At 43.2% G+C, this 13709-nt stretch overlaps 1 protein-coding gene across 1 annotated transcript; it reads right to left on the bottom strand.

Moving 5' to 3' along the window:
* Positions 1 to 96: 96 nt before the first annotated feature.
* On the bottom strand, positions 97 to 13620 carry LOC139644715 (cilia- and flagella-associated protein 58-like). Its single transcript, XM_071520173.1, has 18 exons — positions 13615 to 13620; positions 12732 to 13007; positions 12376 to 12524; positions 12072 to 12228; positions 11552 to 11746; positions 11230 to 11367; positions 10117 to 10276; positions 8861 to 8943; positions 7177 to 7368; positions 6724 to 6885; positions 6087 to 6233; positions 5457 to 5597; positions 3891 to 4114; positions 3391 to 3502; positions 2762 to 2866; positions 948 to 1067; positions 410 to 534; positions 97 to 208 (listed from the first exon to the last, which is right to left on the bottom strand). Exons 1-18 carry the CDS (start codon positions 13618 to 13620, stop codon positions 97 to 99), a joined length of 2604 nt encoding a protein of 867 aa, XP_071376274.1.
* Positions 13621 to 13709: the final 89 nt, after the last annotated feature.

Below are 13709 nucleotides of genomic sequence, written 5' to 3'. Positions count from 1 at the left end.
TAATATTAATTCCTCTCTTTATTAAATAACATTGTAACAACATTTTTCTTTTTGGTTCATATGAACGGTGAAATTAAAATGGTCATGTAATGGGGATTATTTTTGGAGGGGGTTATTGATCCTGAAGCCTCCTCCGGTGAAGTGTGGTTTGCTGCTGAGCTGAGGCAGAGTTGTCAGCTGTTCCACCTTGGCCTTGGTCCTCTGCTCACTGGGGAGACACAGGAGGATGGAGGACAAGTTTGTTACAGCCATTTCAGGACTACAGGAATTAGCACTTTTCACTTTAGCACAAATCAAAACTTCTCTGCAGAGCACTACATAGATGCAATGGGAGCCTCTCACACCGCATGCACTGACATTACGACATACATTTACACAAACACACTTTTACCCAGTCAAGTAATTTTACCTGTTCTGTTTTTTCAGACTGTGGTACTTCTTCTTGGTGTTCGCTAGTTCGTTGGCCAACCTTTCGTTGTCATTCTTGTACTCCTTGGAGTTTGACTGGAACATTCTCATCTCTGCCGTTAACGCCTGCGGAGTTGGAAAGAAAAGTCAGTTTGTCATGGAAAAGATGCAGAGAAGCAAACAGGTACTGTCATTTTTGCCTGAAAAAATAGCCGCCAAACTCATTCGGCACTTGGCAATGTCTTCCCTTTATTTGGTGGTTGGGAGGAGCTCCTCTATAGGAGCCAGGTCTTGTGTGTTTGTTTGTGTGTCAGTGTCTTATTCACCTCAATTCATTACCACAAACCTTGTCCCCTAATTCAATAAAACAAAATTTTCATTGTCCTGGTGTGAACCCATATTCCACCTTCATGGCCAAAACAAAGAAAGCTGTAGAAACAGTTGATTTCTGGAATTATTGTATCTAATTGCTGTGCTTGAGATAGAGGGATGCTTTAATTTTAAAAAGAGGGAGTGATGAGATGAAAGTGACTGAGGACCTTCATCTTTTTGTTTCTCTCTCTGAGCATCCACTGGCACTGCTGGAGCTGCTCAGCTGTCTCCAGACCCGGCTGCTGCGCCAGAATGTGCTTCATCTCCACATACAGCTTGTCCTTCTCCTTGGTGAGAGAGAGAGAGAGAGAGAGAGAGAGAGAGAGAGAGAGAGACAGACAGACAGACAGACAGAGACAGAGAAACAGAATGATTTTGAGTTAGTGAACCTACATACTGAATGAGTCAAACCTTGTGTAGAAAGGCACTGAAACATGCATATGGCTGGTGTTACAGAAAAGCCTTGCACCTCCATTTTGTGATTTTTACACTTGGACTTGAACAGAAGGTTTACACAGTCCTTTATGTGGAGCAGGTTTTGTCACCCCACGACTCATGAAAACCACTCAAAAACCCTGATAAAATTTCAGAAGTTCATGGTCATTGATGTGAAAATAAAGCAATTTCTTCCGGAATTCCTGAAAAGTTGACTTTTTGAAGACACAAGGCTTTCATCTGACAGCAGTGATATCGAGCTGAAGCATCTGTCTATAAAATACTATATACTTTTCATGCTTGCATGTTTTCTACAACTATATGTTTTGCTGGTCTTGAGCACATTTTGCTGCTGCCATCAACAGCAAAACAGTGTTGTGCTGAAAGAGCTTGAAGCTGCTGACACTGGCACTGAGTCACTGCTGAAAAAGAGGTAGACGGAACTGCTCTCCACCCTTTATTTTGTGATGAAGTGTTGGAATTTACTCTTTCTCTCTCTCTCCCAGTCTCTTTCTCCCTCCCCCCTCTGTTTTCTGATCCTAATTGCCTATATCAGCTCAGTAATTCTGGCTACACAGCCAATTGGGTTGCAGTAACAAATCTCAGGGCCTAATCTCACCAATTCCAGGGAAATTGTCTGTGTTTTCCAGTCTCAGCAGTAAACACTAATATGACTGAATTAGGCAAATCAGATAAGGGGGACTGGCAGGGAGGGAGGAAGGGCAAGTGGGTTGCCTGGCTCTCTCCATTCAACTACATTGTGGACAGAGCTCTATGTGTCAAAGAGACCACTGAACTCTGCCAAACAACATTACTAGACAAAATCTGTAAGACGATTGAGTTTTGATGTCGGATGGAGAAAACAACAACTGCCAAACAAAACGATGAGTTTGGCAGCAGTGAATGTGGTGGCATTGATGCAATCTGCTGCAAGTCTGGCAACAGGGTGAGTGAGGCCAGGAGCAAAGCTGGGCAAAGCCAAAACATTGCATTGACTGCAACAAGCTTTGCATGTGGAATGTTAGTGGAAAGAGGCGATGATCTGCAGAGATCTCAAACAAGACATTTCCAATTTCCTTAATTTGATTAAGGAAATTGATAATCTGATTACAATCCGATCACCCAAGAAACATCTTAATGCCAGGTGTAAAGGGTGTCTTACAATACCTAGAAAGGCAACCAAAGCACTGGTATGAAAGGGCCTGCAGACATGTATAACATCTAGTCACTATACATCCCTGTGCTGGTAGAGCATTCAGGCCTCCAGCATCTCTGCAAATTAAAAAAATACTGGCCTCACATCAGTAGCTGAGCACATAAGAGCACTGAAGAACAGTGTCCTCTTGAAAGGTGTAAAATACAAAACAAATCTCTCCCCTCTCCCAAAGCCAGTACCACTGATTTCTTGTGGGGGGACCCGGACCTACTGCAATGGTTTACGAGCCAGCTCCTAGTTGGAAAAGCCACAATGCTGGGCCAAATGGACAGTATGTGTGTGTGCGTGTGTGTACGTGGGTGCGCTTATGAGTGAGTGCAGAGTGTTTACCTGTATTAAGAGCTCGTTGTCCACCGCTTCTTGGGACTTGGAGATCAGGCGTTTCTGTAAGGACTGAATCTTCAGGATGAGCTCGTATTTGCTGGGGTCACTGGCCTGTGGGGAGAGTCATTTACAGAACATTAATGGCCGTCACAGACAGAGACGTGACCTTTTCTTCTCTGCATAACTCGCTTTACTCTGCTCAGCGTGTGTGAAGGATCTTAACCACCTCCGCCAATGGAGTTGAACGGGGCTTACGTTTTCACCCCATTCCGTCTGTTTGTTTGTCAGTTAGCAGGATATCTCAAAACGTTATGTATGGATTTGCATGAAACTTTGGGGAAAGGTTGGTCATGGGGCAAGGAAGAGCTGATGAATTTTTCACACTGATTGGCCAAAGGGGGACGTAACCGGTCAGGTCTGCGTGGCTTTCAAGGCCCCATACCCATAGAAATGTACAGATACTTATCAACCAGCATAGAACCCCTTTGCTTTACAATTACATTTTAGTCCTTTTAGCTGACACTCAGTAATCACAATGAGTGAGCAGGCAAGTGTCCAGTGTCTTGCTAACACTTGGCCAACACTAGGCCACCCTCACCCCCTTACTAAAGCAAACCCACACACAAGTCCTTCACCTCCAGCGTTCTCCAGCGGTGAATTTTCATTGGTTTCTCCAGCTGTTCCTCCATGGCGCGGTACCTCGTCCTCTCTCTGAGCAGCTCCCTCTGCATGTGGAAGAGCTCCCGCCTGCAACACGGCCCACACAACCACATCTCACACTCTTTTTAATCTGTCTTCATAATTAGGTTTCAGATAAACAGCACAAAACTACGAAGCTCTGTGCAAAAACGGGATGGATAGATATCAAAACAAAGCACAAGGTAGCAGATAAATAAAATAAGAACTCGAGGGAATGATACATATTGGAGAGCTTTGGGTGATGCCTGTGTCTGCATAAACATGCTCTCATACACACAAACACACACACTAAGGGAAGGCGCATTCCTAAATCTTACTTTCCATCTTACTTTCGCTCCATTTCTCGCTCCCTCTTTCTTTGAATCCTACCCTTCTTCTACTCAACACTAAAACCACTGCATTGTGTCCGTAGCCTCTCTTTGTCCTTGTCGTTTACCTCAGGTCTTCTGCATTAAGTACAGTCTTGTCCAGGTTGCCCCTCTCACGCCGGAGCCTCTTGATCTCCAGCTTGAGCACGCGGATATCCGCTACCCGCTGGTTGTACTGGACGTCCCCCTTGATCAGGATGGATTGCTGGATGTTGATCTTCTCGTACAGCAGCGCCCGCTCGTCGTTGCGGCGCAGCAGCTGTTTGCCCAGGTTGTCCCGCTCTCTGATCACCTTGGCCGTAGTGAAAGTGCACCAACAAATAAACACACAACAGGGTGGGAATCTAACACCAGCCAGATAATTGGTCAATTGTAATGTCGCTGGTACGTTGTGGTACTAAGTGAAGCCACTTTACCCAGGCAGCCAACCATCATTTGGAGGTCTAATCCTGACTCTTATCCCTAAACATCTATTTGGTTGATGAAAGAGTAGAAGTGGCTGGTTTTGGGCTTCATCAGCCATTATAGTGTCACAGAATATGTTAGGTTCCTGTTCTTGACAGAGACATGCACTTGATGATTTTTAGAGAAATTCTCCATGGCACAGTAATGTAAAAATGAACTTCATGCACTTATGATATGTTGTAGTGCATACCCATGATTAACATCCAACATCATGGATGAGTACCGTGAGTGCATATTTTTAGCATGGGTGCTCCCAGTGGTAATCAAACACTGTTAGTGTCAGTGCCCTACCCTCTCAGCTGTACAGACAACTAGATACACAGTAGAAGCCCTCACTTGTTCCTGAAAAGTTCTTCAAACAAATTCAGGCTGATGCCATAGTTTAGCAACAGAATCTCTATCGTTCTACTGGATGTCAGACATTTTAGCTCCAAGTGTGGTTCTGTCACCTTTGGTGGTATGACGAGTCATTACCCTACTAAACAGTGTTTCTTCCACTAAGGAGGCAAAATGATTAGCCTCACACTCTCACTCATTCTCTTTGTCACACACACACGCCGTTATTAAAAGCAGGCCTTTGGTTTGACCAGTGTCAACTGCTGCATCATCTGTTGACACAAGCATTCTGCATATGAAATGCTCCTCCCACTGTGTCAAGACAGGGGAGTTGCAGGTATTCAGATGGCGTTTAGCGATGCTGCAGACCTCGACTTTGGTCTCTTACATCCCTGCAGTGGTCAGGGGAGCCAGTGTGCTCATTGAAGCAAGGAACAACTCATTTCACAATCCCTTTTCTTTTTCCACTCTTATATAAATATGTGTTCTTGTACGTAATATCTAACCGCCGAAGCACGATTCCAAAACAAAAAAAATGAAAGGACAGAGGACGGATAAAGCCAACCGAGGATGCATGGGATGGTGACTTGACCGACGAGAACGAATTGAAAGCCCCAAGATTCATTGCGAGAACAACGCATCACATCCGAGCAGAGTTGTAGTCTACAGTACAGAGCCGATTAACAGGTGGGAAAATGAACACCTGTGTCTTAAGCATACAGCCCATCTCAGTCAATGAATTACATGAACTGCAACGTATCGACTTGGCATTCTTGGATTTCATAATCAGTTTTGGTCTCTGTTTCTTCACATCTCTCTCTCTGTTCCTTTACCTGGTCCAGTTGTTTCTTCTGTCGGATCTGCTCAGCATCGGCGTCGGCTATGATTTTGTGCAGTTTTTGCTCGTCTGCCTTCTGGCTGTCAATGTGCTGCTTTGTTTCCTCCGCCAGCTGCTTCATTAGCTGCAGCTCTCCCTGTAGCAGGACACAGACAGGGGTTCACACACACACACACACACACACACACTTATTAGTGTAGTAAATATGCTATAATAAGTTCTGGCAATGCAAAGTGAAAGTGAAAAAAACTGCATAAAAGAGTGAGATTGCATTGCATCACATTCCAAGTATAGATCTACCCAAAGAATGTACTCTAGCACACCTGAGGGGGGTGGAATAGCAGATTTTTATGGGAAATACAAAGCATCCTAAAACTTATATAGTTGCTGTCAATTATATCAACTAATCATTACAGCCGTACTTGAGAATGTACTGTAAAACACAGGGGCAAAATGAGCTTCTGGACATTAACTTAAAAGGCATAAAGAAAATGTATCTCAATGTCATAATTTAAAAACTTTTGTTTATCATTCATTTTCCTCAAATCTGAGCAAAATCTCTTGGCATACATGAGCACACTTTAAGCCACACCCCACTAACAATCACTAAGATAAGCTGCAGTACCCTCAGGGCCTCGTTGTCTTTCACCACACGCTTGTTCTCCTGCTGATCCTTAGCCAGGGCCAAATCCTTCCCACTGATCTCGTTCCTCAGCTGGACGACCTGGTCGTTCATGATCTTCAGCTTCCTCTTCATCTCCGTGATGTCATCCTGTGGCAGACAGACAGACGGTACAGGAAGGAAATGGTCAAATAAAAATGGTCAATTAAAAAGCTGTGAGAAAATGTGACACGGTCGCCCTGCCTGTCAGCAAAGGACAATGTCAGAGAAACGTGGGCATTGGGACTCAGCCTTCCTTTCAAACTATCAAACAGAAGATATAAAAACATAGGGAAACAAAGAAGGGAATGGAATAGACACATTGATATGCTGAATCAAAAACCTTCCTCATACTTTTCCTGTTTTCCAGTAACTGTCAACAGTAAGCAGCATGCAAAATCAACTACGTTAGTAAGTGAGCAAGTCAGGGAAGTCAGTGAGTGATTGAGTAACCGACTGATCAACTGACTGAGTGACTTGCTCAATAACTGACTGACTCATTGACTGTCTGAATGATCAACTGACTTCCTGACTGACAGATTGACAGACTGATCGAGTAACAAGTTGGTCAGTTGTGGACAGCAGCACACATCGTCCCTACCTGAGCCTCAATGTAGTTTTTGCTGTAGAGGTTCCTTTCCGATGTGACAGTGTCAAGCAGGTTCTCTTGCAGTTTGTGCTTGTGCTCCGACTCAGCAACCTTCTTCTTGCCCTCAAAGATCTCCATCTCTTTTACTTCAATGTCATCCAGGTGTTGCTTCACCTGTGGAAGGGAGGGACGTCTTATTCCACACAGACAGGAGGGCTCCATATGATACAGGCCAAGGCTAATGGGCAGGATTCCCACCCTTGGAGTAATATAAATAATTCCTTGATTTACATAAACACAAATGTTTGACTGCTGAAGTTTGACTGAGTAATTCCTGACTCAGTAAACCCCATGCATGTGACTCTCCAGTCTATTTAAAACAAAGGCTACGCATTATTTGCCAGTATAATTTGACATGGATCTGCCCTGAACTTAGCTGGGTGGCTGTGACGGTGCATGACCTGCCTTCTGCGTGAGGCTGCTGGTCTCGTTGATGTAGCGGTCACGGTCTTTTTCCAGCTGTTGGATGATCTTGCGCTGCTTCTGAGCCTCCTGGTGGTAGTTGTGGATCTCCTGGTTCAGGCTCTTCTTGTCCTGCTCTTGGAGCTTCACAAGGTTCTGCTGCTCCTCTGTTGCTTGTGCAGCTTTGATCATGTTCTGATGATGGGGAAACACATGCACAGTCACACAGGCACACAGAGGCGCACACACAAATACAAGCACATCACAAGGCTGCGATCCTCCACATCAAAGAGTCTGTCTGTTGTGGCTCTTACAAATCCTTTTTGGGCTTTGGCTTGTGCCAGAATAAGCAATTATCCCATACTCTGAGTGTAGCAGCTACAGTATGTAACTGTATATGTTTCAGCATATGTGAGATCATAGTGCATATATACAGTACTTAAATCCAGTGTACAGATATAGCCTTTGTAGAAGGTCCACTTTTTACTGCATGCTTGCTGAACTACTGCTGCACTTTTGCTCCATCCCCAAGAGGAATTCATTGGAAGAAAAAGTTTTACTGTATTACTTCAAGAATTTAAGAATTGTGTCCCATAGATATGGGCTATGAGATGGGTCACTTCTACAATGGCTACCACTGTGTATTCTCAAGTAAATTCTCCAGGTGATTCAAGGATACAATTAACATTTGTCAAGCCATGCAGCTGGATATGAAATGTGACACATGATGCTGTGCGCATAACAACATGCCAGGTATGTGACAATATACCTTACACCAGTGGTCGGCAACTAGCGGCCCGCGGGCCAAAACTGGCCCGCCTGTAATAGTATCTGGCCCGCCAGATGATACTGAAAATCTCTGATCTTGCCATGCTTTGTGTCGTGGTGCCGTCGTATATTGTATTCCTTGCAAACTGCAACAACTTCGTTGCAGATTAGACAGACTGGTTTGGCGTTAATAAAATCAGGTAAGATGAATGCATACTTTTCTTTCCATTCTTCTTTGTACGTCCTACCTTCGCTGTCAACTTTTCTTTTCATTGCTTTTGACAGTGACATTTTGTCTTGCTAGCTATCAATGTTTTGCTAATGTCTCTGTGCACACAATGTAACCTCCCGCACAATAACGCGGGTAACGATGTAACGCGAGAGTAACGTACGTCGGATATCCAATCCTGAGTCCATAAAATAATTATTACAATACGTTAGTTAGGCTCAAAGAAGTAGTCATTTTCAAAATGGAAATGATACACATTTATTATTAACTGTGTGGAGAGGGGAAATATGAGATTTACACACATTCATGTCTTAAAAGACAGTCTGTCGGTGATTAAAGACAGCAGTCACATTATCAGCAGGTTACTATTATAAGCTGTTTTATAACGCAGCCACAGAGTGGAGCAGGAGACAAAGCAGTAATAACACACTAATAACAGTCTGTGGCAAATTCAAGTTACTTTATTTTAAACAAATAACTTTCTTAAATTACTCTTTTGTACAATATATAATAGTATAGATTAGGAAAAAAAAGTTTTGTTTGGTAGAAAAAAAGGTTCTGTCCAAGATATTATGTTTTGGCCCACCATTCAGTTGCTTGGAAAAAATTTGGCCCGAGGCCAAACATACTTGCCGACCCCTGCCTTACACCAATACCTCTGTCTCCAATAACCTGCAGTCCAGCACATACCTTATTCAAAATGTCTCTCTCTCTGACCAGCTCGTCTATGTTTTTCCTGTAAGCTTCGGCTTGCTTTTGGGAAGCCTCAAGTTCTGCACAGGGAGGACGAAAGGGGGAAAGTATGTATTAATAGTCAAACCCAGTTTGTTTTTGATATTTTGATAACTACTAGTTTTCTTCTTCTTGAATGTTCCAGTGTGACATTTTAAATCATTGAGTGGGCATGGGGTATGGAGTCTGAATAAAATATTACAGTGCTGAGAAGAAGCCTTTTTCATGTCTGAAGTAAAAAAGGGAAAATTATGAAGTGAGAGGCACAAAAAATTGTCAGGAGAGAAAGAAAAAAAAACAAGTAAAAAGCTACAAACAGAGACGGAAAGACAGATTTACATGGAGAAAAAGCTGAGAGAGAGAATGTGAGAAACAGATATAGACACAGAGATCAAATGTTACAACGCAAAAGAGAGACCAGTGCATACAGTGTCAGAAAGCTTTTATTTTGGTTCTGCCCAAGGGTGGCTTTGTTTTGGGCAAATGTAGAAAAGTGGATTAGAAAATATGAAAGAGAATTTTATTTAGGTTTATTTCAGGTACTGATGGGTGACTTGGAGTGCAGCCCAAGCTCCTTAGGAAATATCATTATATTATTGGGGAAATGTTATATTTTTAGAGCCACCAAAAATTAGTTGAATAGTTTTCTTTCTTTTGTATGTCACTTTAGTAAAATAGAGTCCATCTTAGCCCAAGAGCAGAAAATGCCTCAAATTAACAAATGGCTACTGGTGAGGTTGGGTGAGGCTTGGGATACAGAGTAGGTCACTGTGGCATTTTATGTGAGATTGGTTGCCTTAATTGTATTTTCTTTTTTCTGTGTGTGCTGTTGAAGAATTTGTGTACTGTGCTGCAAACGGGGGATGTATTTGTGTAGAAGGGCACCTATTTTATTTATTTATTTCAGAGAAGGCTCAAGGGAAAGGGAAGGGGTAGAGATCATTTTGATTCTGTGTTTGTTATTTTTTGTTTTCTCTCTTCTTTCTTTGTCTGTATTTGTATTTGTTGTATTAAATAAAGTTAAGTCAGCACAAGTTATTTGAATGTGGATTTTTCCTCTCCCTAGAGGCAGCTGAAGAAGATGTCAGAGTGGGTTCTGCTTGTCCAGACAGGGACAGTTGTGACAGGGAGGGACGGAGTGGGGACAGAGATGTCATGTATCAGTCTGTCTGTGGTGTGTGTGTGTGTGTCTATGATGTGTGTCTCTCCCTTGCCTTTCTCCAGACCAGTGATCTTGTTTTTCAGTGTCTCCCTCTGCACCTCCCCATCTGCTTTCTGATCCTCCATCTGGTGGAACCTCTTCTGGGTGGCCTCTCTCGTCTTCGTTAGCTTGGCAATATCCTGCCGCATCTGACTCACCTCCTCTTCTTTCAACTGACAACAGGGGGGGACAAAGGGGGGGGGGTCGAGAGAAGCATTAATGAGAAGTAGCGTAAGGGCAGAGAAAATACTTTTCACTATGTACTGCCCTTCTTTTTACTCTAGATCTATAGTCTAGTAGTATTTGTCTCAGGTGTCTCCACTAATCACTCAGCCTTACACCTGATGGGTAGTTTATAAAAAGCCAAAGCTTGTTTTTATATGGTAACCCTGATGAAGACTTTATGTCACAATGTTGGTATCGGAACAATAAATTCTGCATCAGAGCTATGTGTGCGGCTACCTGTTGTAAGTGTTTGGTGGAATACAGTTCAACAGATGAATGCTTTCTGTCTTGTTCTATTACATGATGAACTGTGTCTAAGCAGAGCCCCCTTGTGGTTGAAGAATAGAATCAAATCCACCACCTATGACAAATCATCCCATGGCATGTATCCTCTAGTAATTAGGACTCCAGATCATTCTAAGCAAAAAGCCACTGGCATGATTTTTATTTAGAGTTTACATAAAATAATTTAAAAATCTTTACTTCTGAGCGTAAAGAGAATAAGGGCTCCACAGCTTGCCTCTATTCAAGATTCTTCATTGTATGCCATCATACTCTGTAGAGCAATCATTTTCATGCTTAGCATATATCATATCACAGTGCAGAATGTGGATGCGGTGAAGACAATGCGACAATGCGAATCCAATAGCTTTTCTTTTCACCGTACTGTTTCAGCACAGTGTTGCCTCACACTGGAGGAGGCCTTTGATGGAGCTGTAGTGACTAGTATGTGACTTTGCAATTAGGGCTCTATGTATGTCTTTCATCTGAGGTGTGTGAACTTACTATCAGCTCTATACACATACACAAGCATTCATGCACAAATACACCAGCCTGGGGGAGTGTAGTTGTTTCTATGCTGCTCAGGTGTGTGCAGCTGGTGGCCCAACATGCAGCCTACCTTCAGGTCGTTTGCGTTCTGCTGACTTTCCAAGGAGAGCTGTTCATTGGCCGATGAGAGCTGCTCGCCCTCCTGCTGCAGCTTGGTGTTCCTCACTTGTGTCTGCTCCAGCTCCTTGGTGACTCGGTCATTCAAGATCTGTCAGAGCCGGAGGAGGGTTGTGGGGTGGGGCAGAGAAGAATGGAAAGAGGCAGATGGATTGAAAGGCAGAAAGGGAAAGGGGAGTTCTTGTGTATACGTACGTGTGTGGTGTGTGTGTGTGTGTGTATATTGTATATACAGTATATATGCCTATGCCCCCTTGTCCCTCTCCACTGTTCACCTTCTGCTCCTTCAGCTGCTGCTCCAGTCTCTGTTGCTCCTCTTTGGCCCGTTGGGCCTGCAGCGTCAGGGCTTTGGCGTCCGCTGTCTGGGCCTCCATGTCAGTTTGCAGCTTCTTCACCTCCTTCTCCAGTTTCTCCTTCCGCCGCACCTCCCGGGAGATCTCGTTCTGAAGGACCTGGAGCTCCTGTTGGAGCTGGGTTTGGAGACACGGAACGGCAAAATGTTGGCATCAAGAACTGAATCCTACTGGGACTCTCTACCCTTCTCACTGTACTCTTAACAAAGTAAACTATCCTTTGTACTTTAGTCATATAAAAGGTAAAATTTCACTTATTCTTATAAATTTGATATGTTTGATGCACACTCTATGTGCATATGGCCTTCTGCAGACTTGTTAATGTGAATATAATGTGAATACAATACACATATTTGTGCATTCTGCATTGCTGTAAATTCACATACTCATTTCTTCAGTTCTACCATATCTCCCTTATTGTTATATTCTGCATATTATTTACCTGAGCATTATTCTTCAAGGCACTCTCTCTCTGGGACTCTATCTCCTGCTGGGTGGCGGAGGCCTTGCTTAAGTTCTCTCTCTGAGTCTCCACCGTTGTCTGCAGCTGATCCTTCTCCTTGGTCAGCTCCTCATTCATCTTCAGTAGATCATTTGCACTGAAAAACACATCACAGTCAATTTCTTTACCCATCCATCGTGCTTGAGAGCAATGGGAAATGTCATTAAATACTGGCTTTGGCTTTCAGTGATGCAGCTATGCAGCTTTGTAGAAAACACCTCCCACTTGAGGACAGATGACTCACCTGTGCTCTTTGCCCATGGACATGCTGGCTCGTTGTTCAACCATTCTTGTTAGGTTTGTGATTTCTTCTTTCAAATTCAGAATGATCTCCTTGTCCCTCATCTCCTTATCGTGAGCTGCATCAACCATCTTCCAAGCCTTGTCTAGCTCCTACAATGTAGAGCAGATTGCACAAAGGAAAAATCATCTCTCTCACCACATAACGCCATCAATTCGTATTTCTATTTTATTACAACACAATCCTTTCATGAAGTGTAATATCACTTCCATGTAAACACTTTGTAAATGACACCATACCAGAGCCATACACCAGACATGCCACACCATAATACATCCTCTCATGTTCTGGCAATATACCTTCTTCAGAGTTGTAATTGTTGTCTGATCCTCCTGGGCGAGCTTCAGTGCAGTAGCAGTTTTGGTGGTGTTGGACACAATCTCTGCATTCAGCTCCTTGCATTTGGACATGAGCCTCTTCTCACTGTCGTGGGACTTCCTCAGCGCATGGGTGAGCTTATCATACACCACACGGAACTTGTCCGAGCTCTTGTCCCCAACCAGCTCACTGAGGACCACCTGCAACTCTTTCTCCAAGGACTCAAATGTGTCCTCTCCCTCCTTCTGCCCTGGATCCTGGGAATTGACAAATGGAGTCACAAACCACACCAAATCGCACCAAGGCTGTGTGTGAGAGTGAGAAGCGTAAGCTAAATAGGCTACTGGACTTGGTTCCTATCTCGATGAAAAGGGAGATTCTAGTTAATATAAGGTCTGAGGGGACCTGGTATTAATTACAGCTGAACTCATTGTGCTGTTATCATAGGTTTGCACGTGGACCTGTGTGACTCCGTTGCTCAACAGACAAGCTATGCAGTTAAATGATAACTATGTGATACACATGCAGGATACAAGGTTAATACTGTTCCCCATTAATGGTAACGTTAAATGTTTTTACTTTGTTTCTGATTCTGTACGCTAGAGTTGGGGTTTGACAGTGTACATAAAGTCTGGTCTGACATCAAATTTGACCAAAACATCAGCTATAATGTTCTTTTGGTTCGTTATCTCACTGACTGTAACGTTAACGTGCAAGACTTTTACTAGCGTTATTAAGTTATCTAACGTAACGTTAACTAACGTGGCTTTAATGTTAACTAACGTTAGCTGTCAGTTAGGTTTACACAACTGTGTTCGTTATTAAAAGTTCCATGCGACCAAAACACTTGGCAAGGACACTTACCTCCATTATGGTTACCTAACGCTAAAACGCTCAAACCAATATCTATAATTTGTGTCTCGTTGTAAGCATGGACTGTAAAAAAAAAAAAAATAGTC

Source organism: Centroberyx affinis, unplaced genomic scaffold, assembly GCF_046629955.1.
Source record: "Centroberyx affinis isolate AG114_WGS23_722 - 3 ecotype Tasmania unplaced genomic scaffold, CSIRO-AGI_Caff_v1 ptg000776l_1, whole genome shotgun sequence".
In the NCBI taxonomy this organism is placed as follows: Eukaryota; Metazoa; Chordata; class Actinopteri; order Beryciformes; family Berycidae; genus Centroberyx; species Centroberyx affinis.
The sequence above is the reverse complement of the archived record's forward strand: the minus strand, read 5'-3'. Positions and strand labels throughout refer to the sequence as shown.

What these genes read in the sequence shown, in the direction of transcription:
- LOC139644715 (XM_071520173.1), bottom strand. An exon ending in CCAGCAGCCTCACGCAGAAG is followed by an intron (nt 6,886 to 7,176) that starts GCAGGTCATGCA and finishes TCCCTTCCACAG; the next exon opens with GTGAAGCAACACCTGGATGA. An exon ending in AGAGAAACAAAAAGATGAAG is followed by an intron (nt 535 to 947) that starts GTCCTCAGTCAC and finishes CCAACTCCGCAG; the next exon opens with GCGTTAACGGCAGAGATGAG.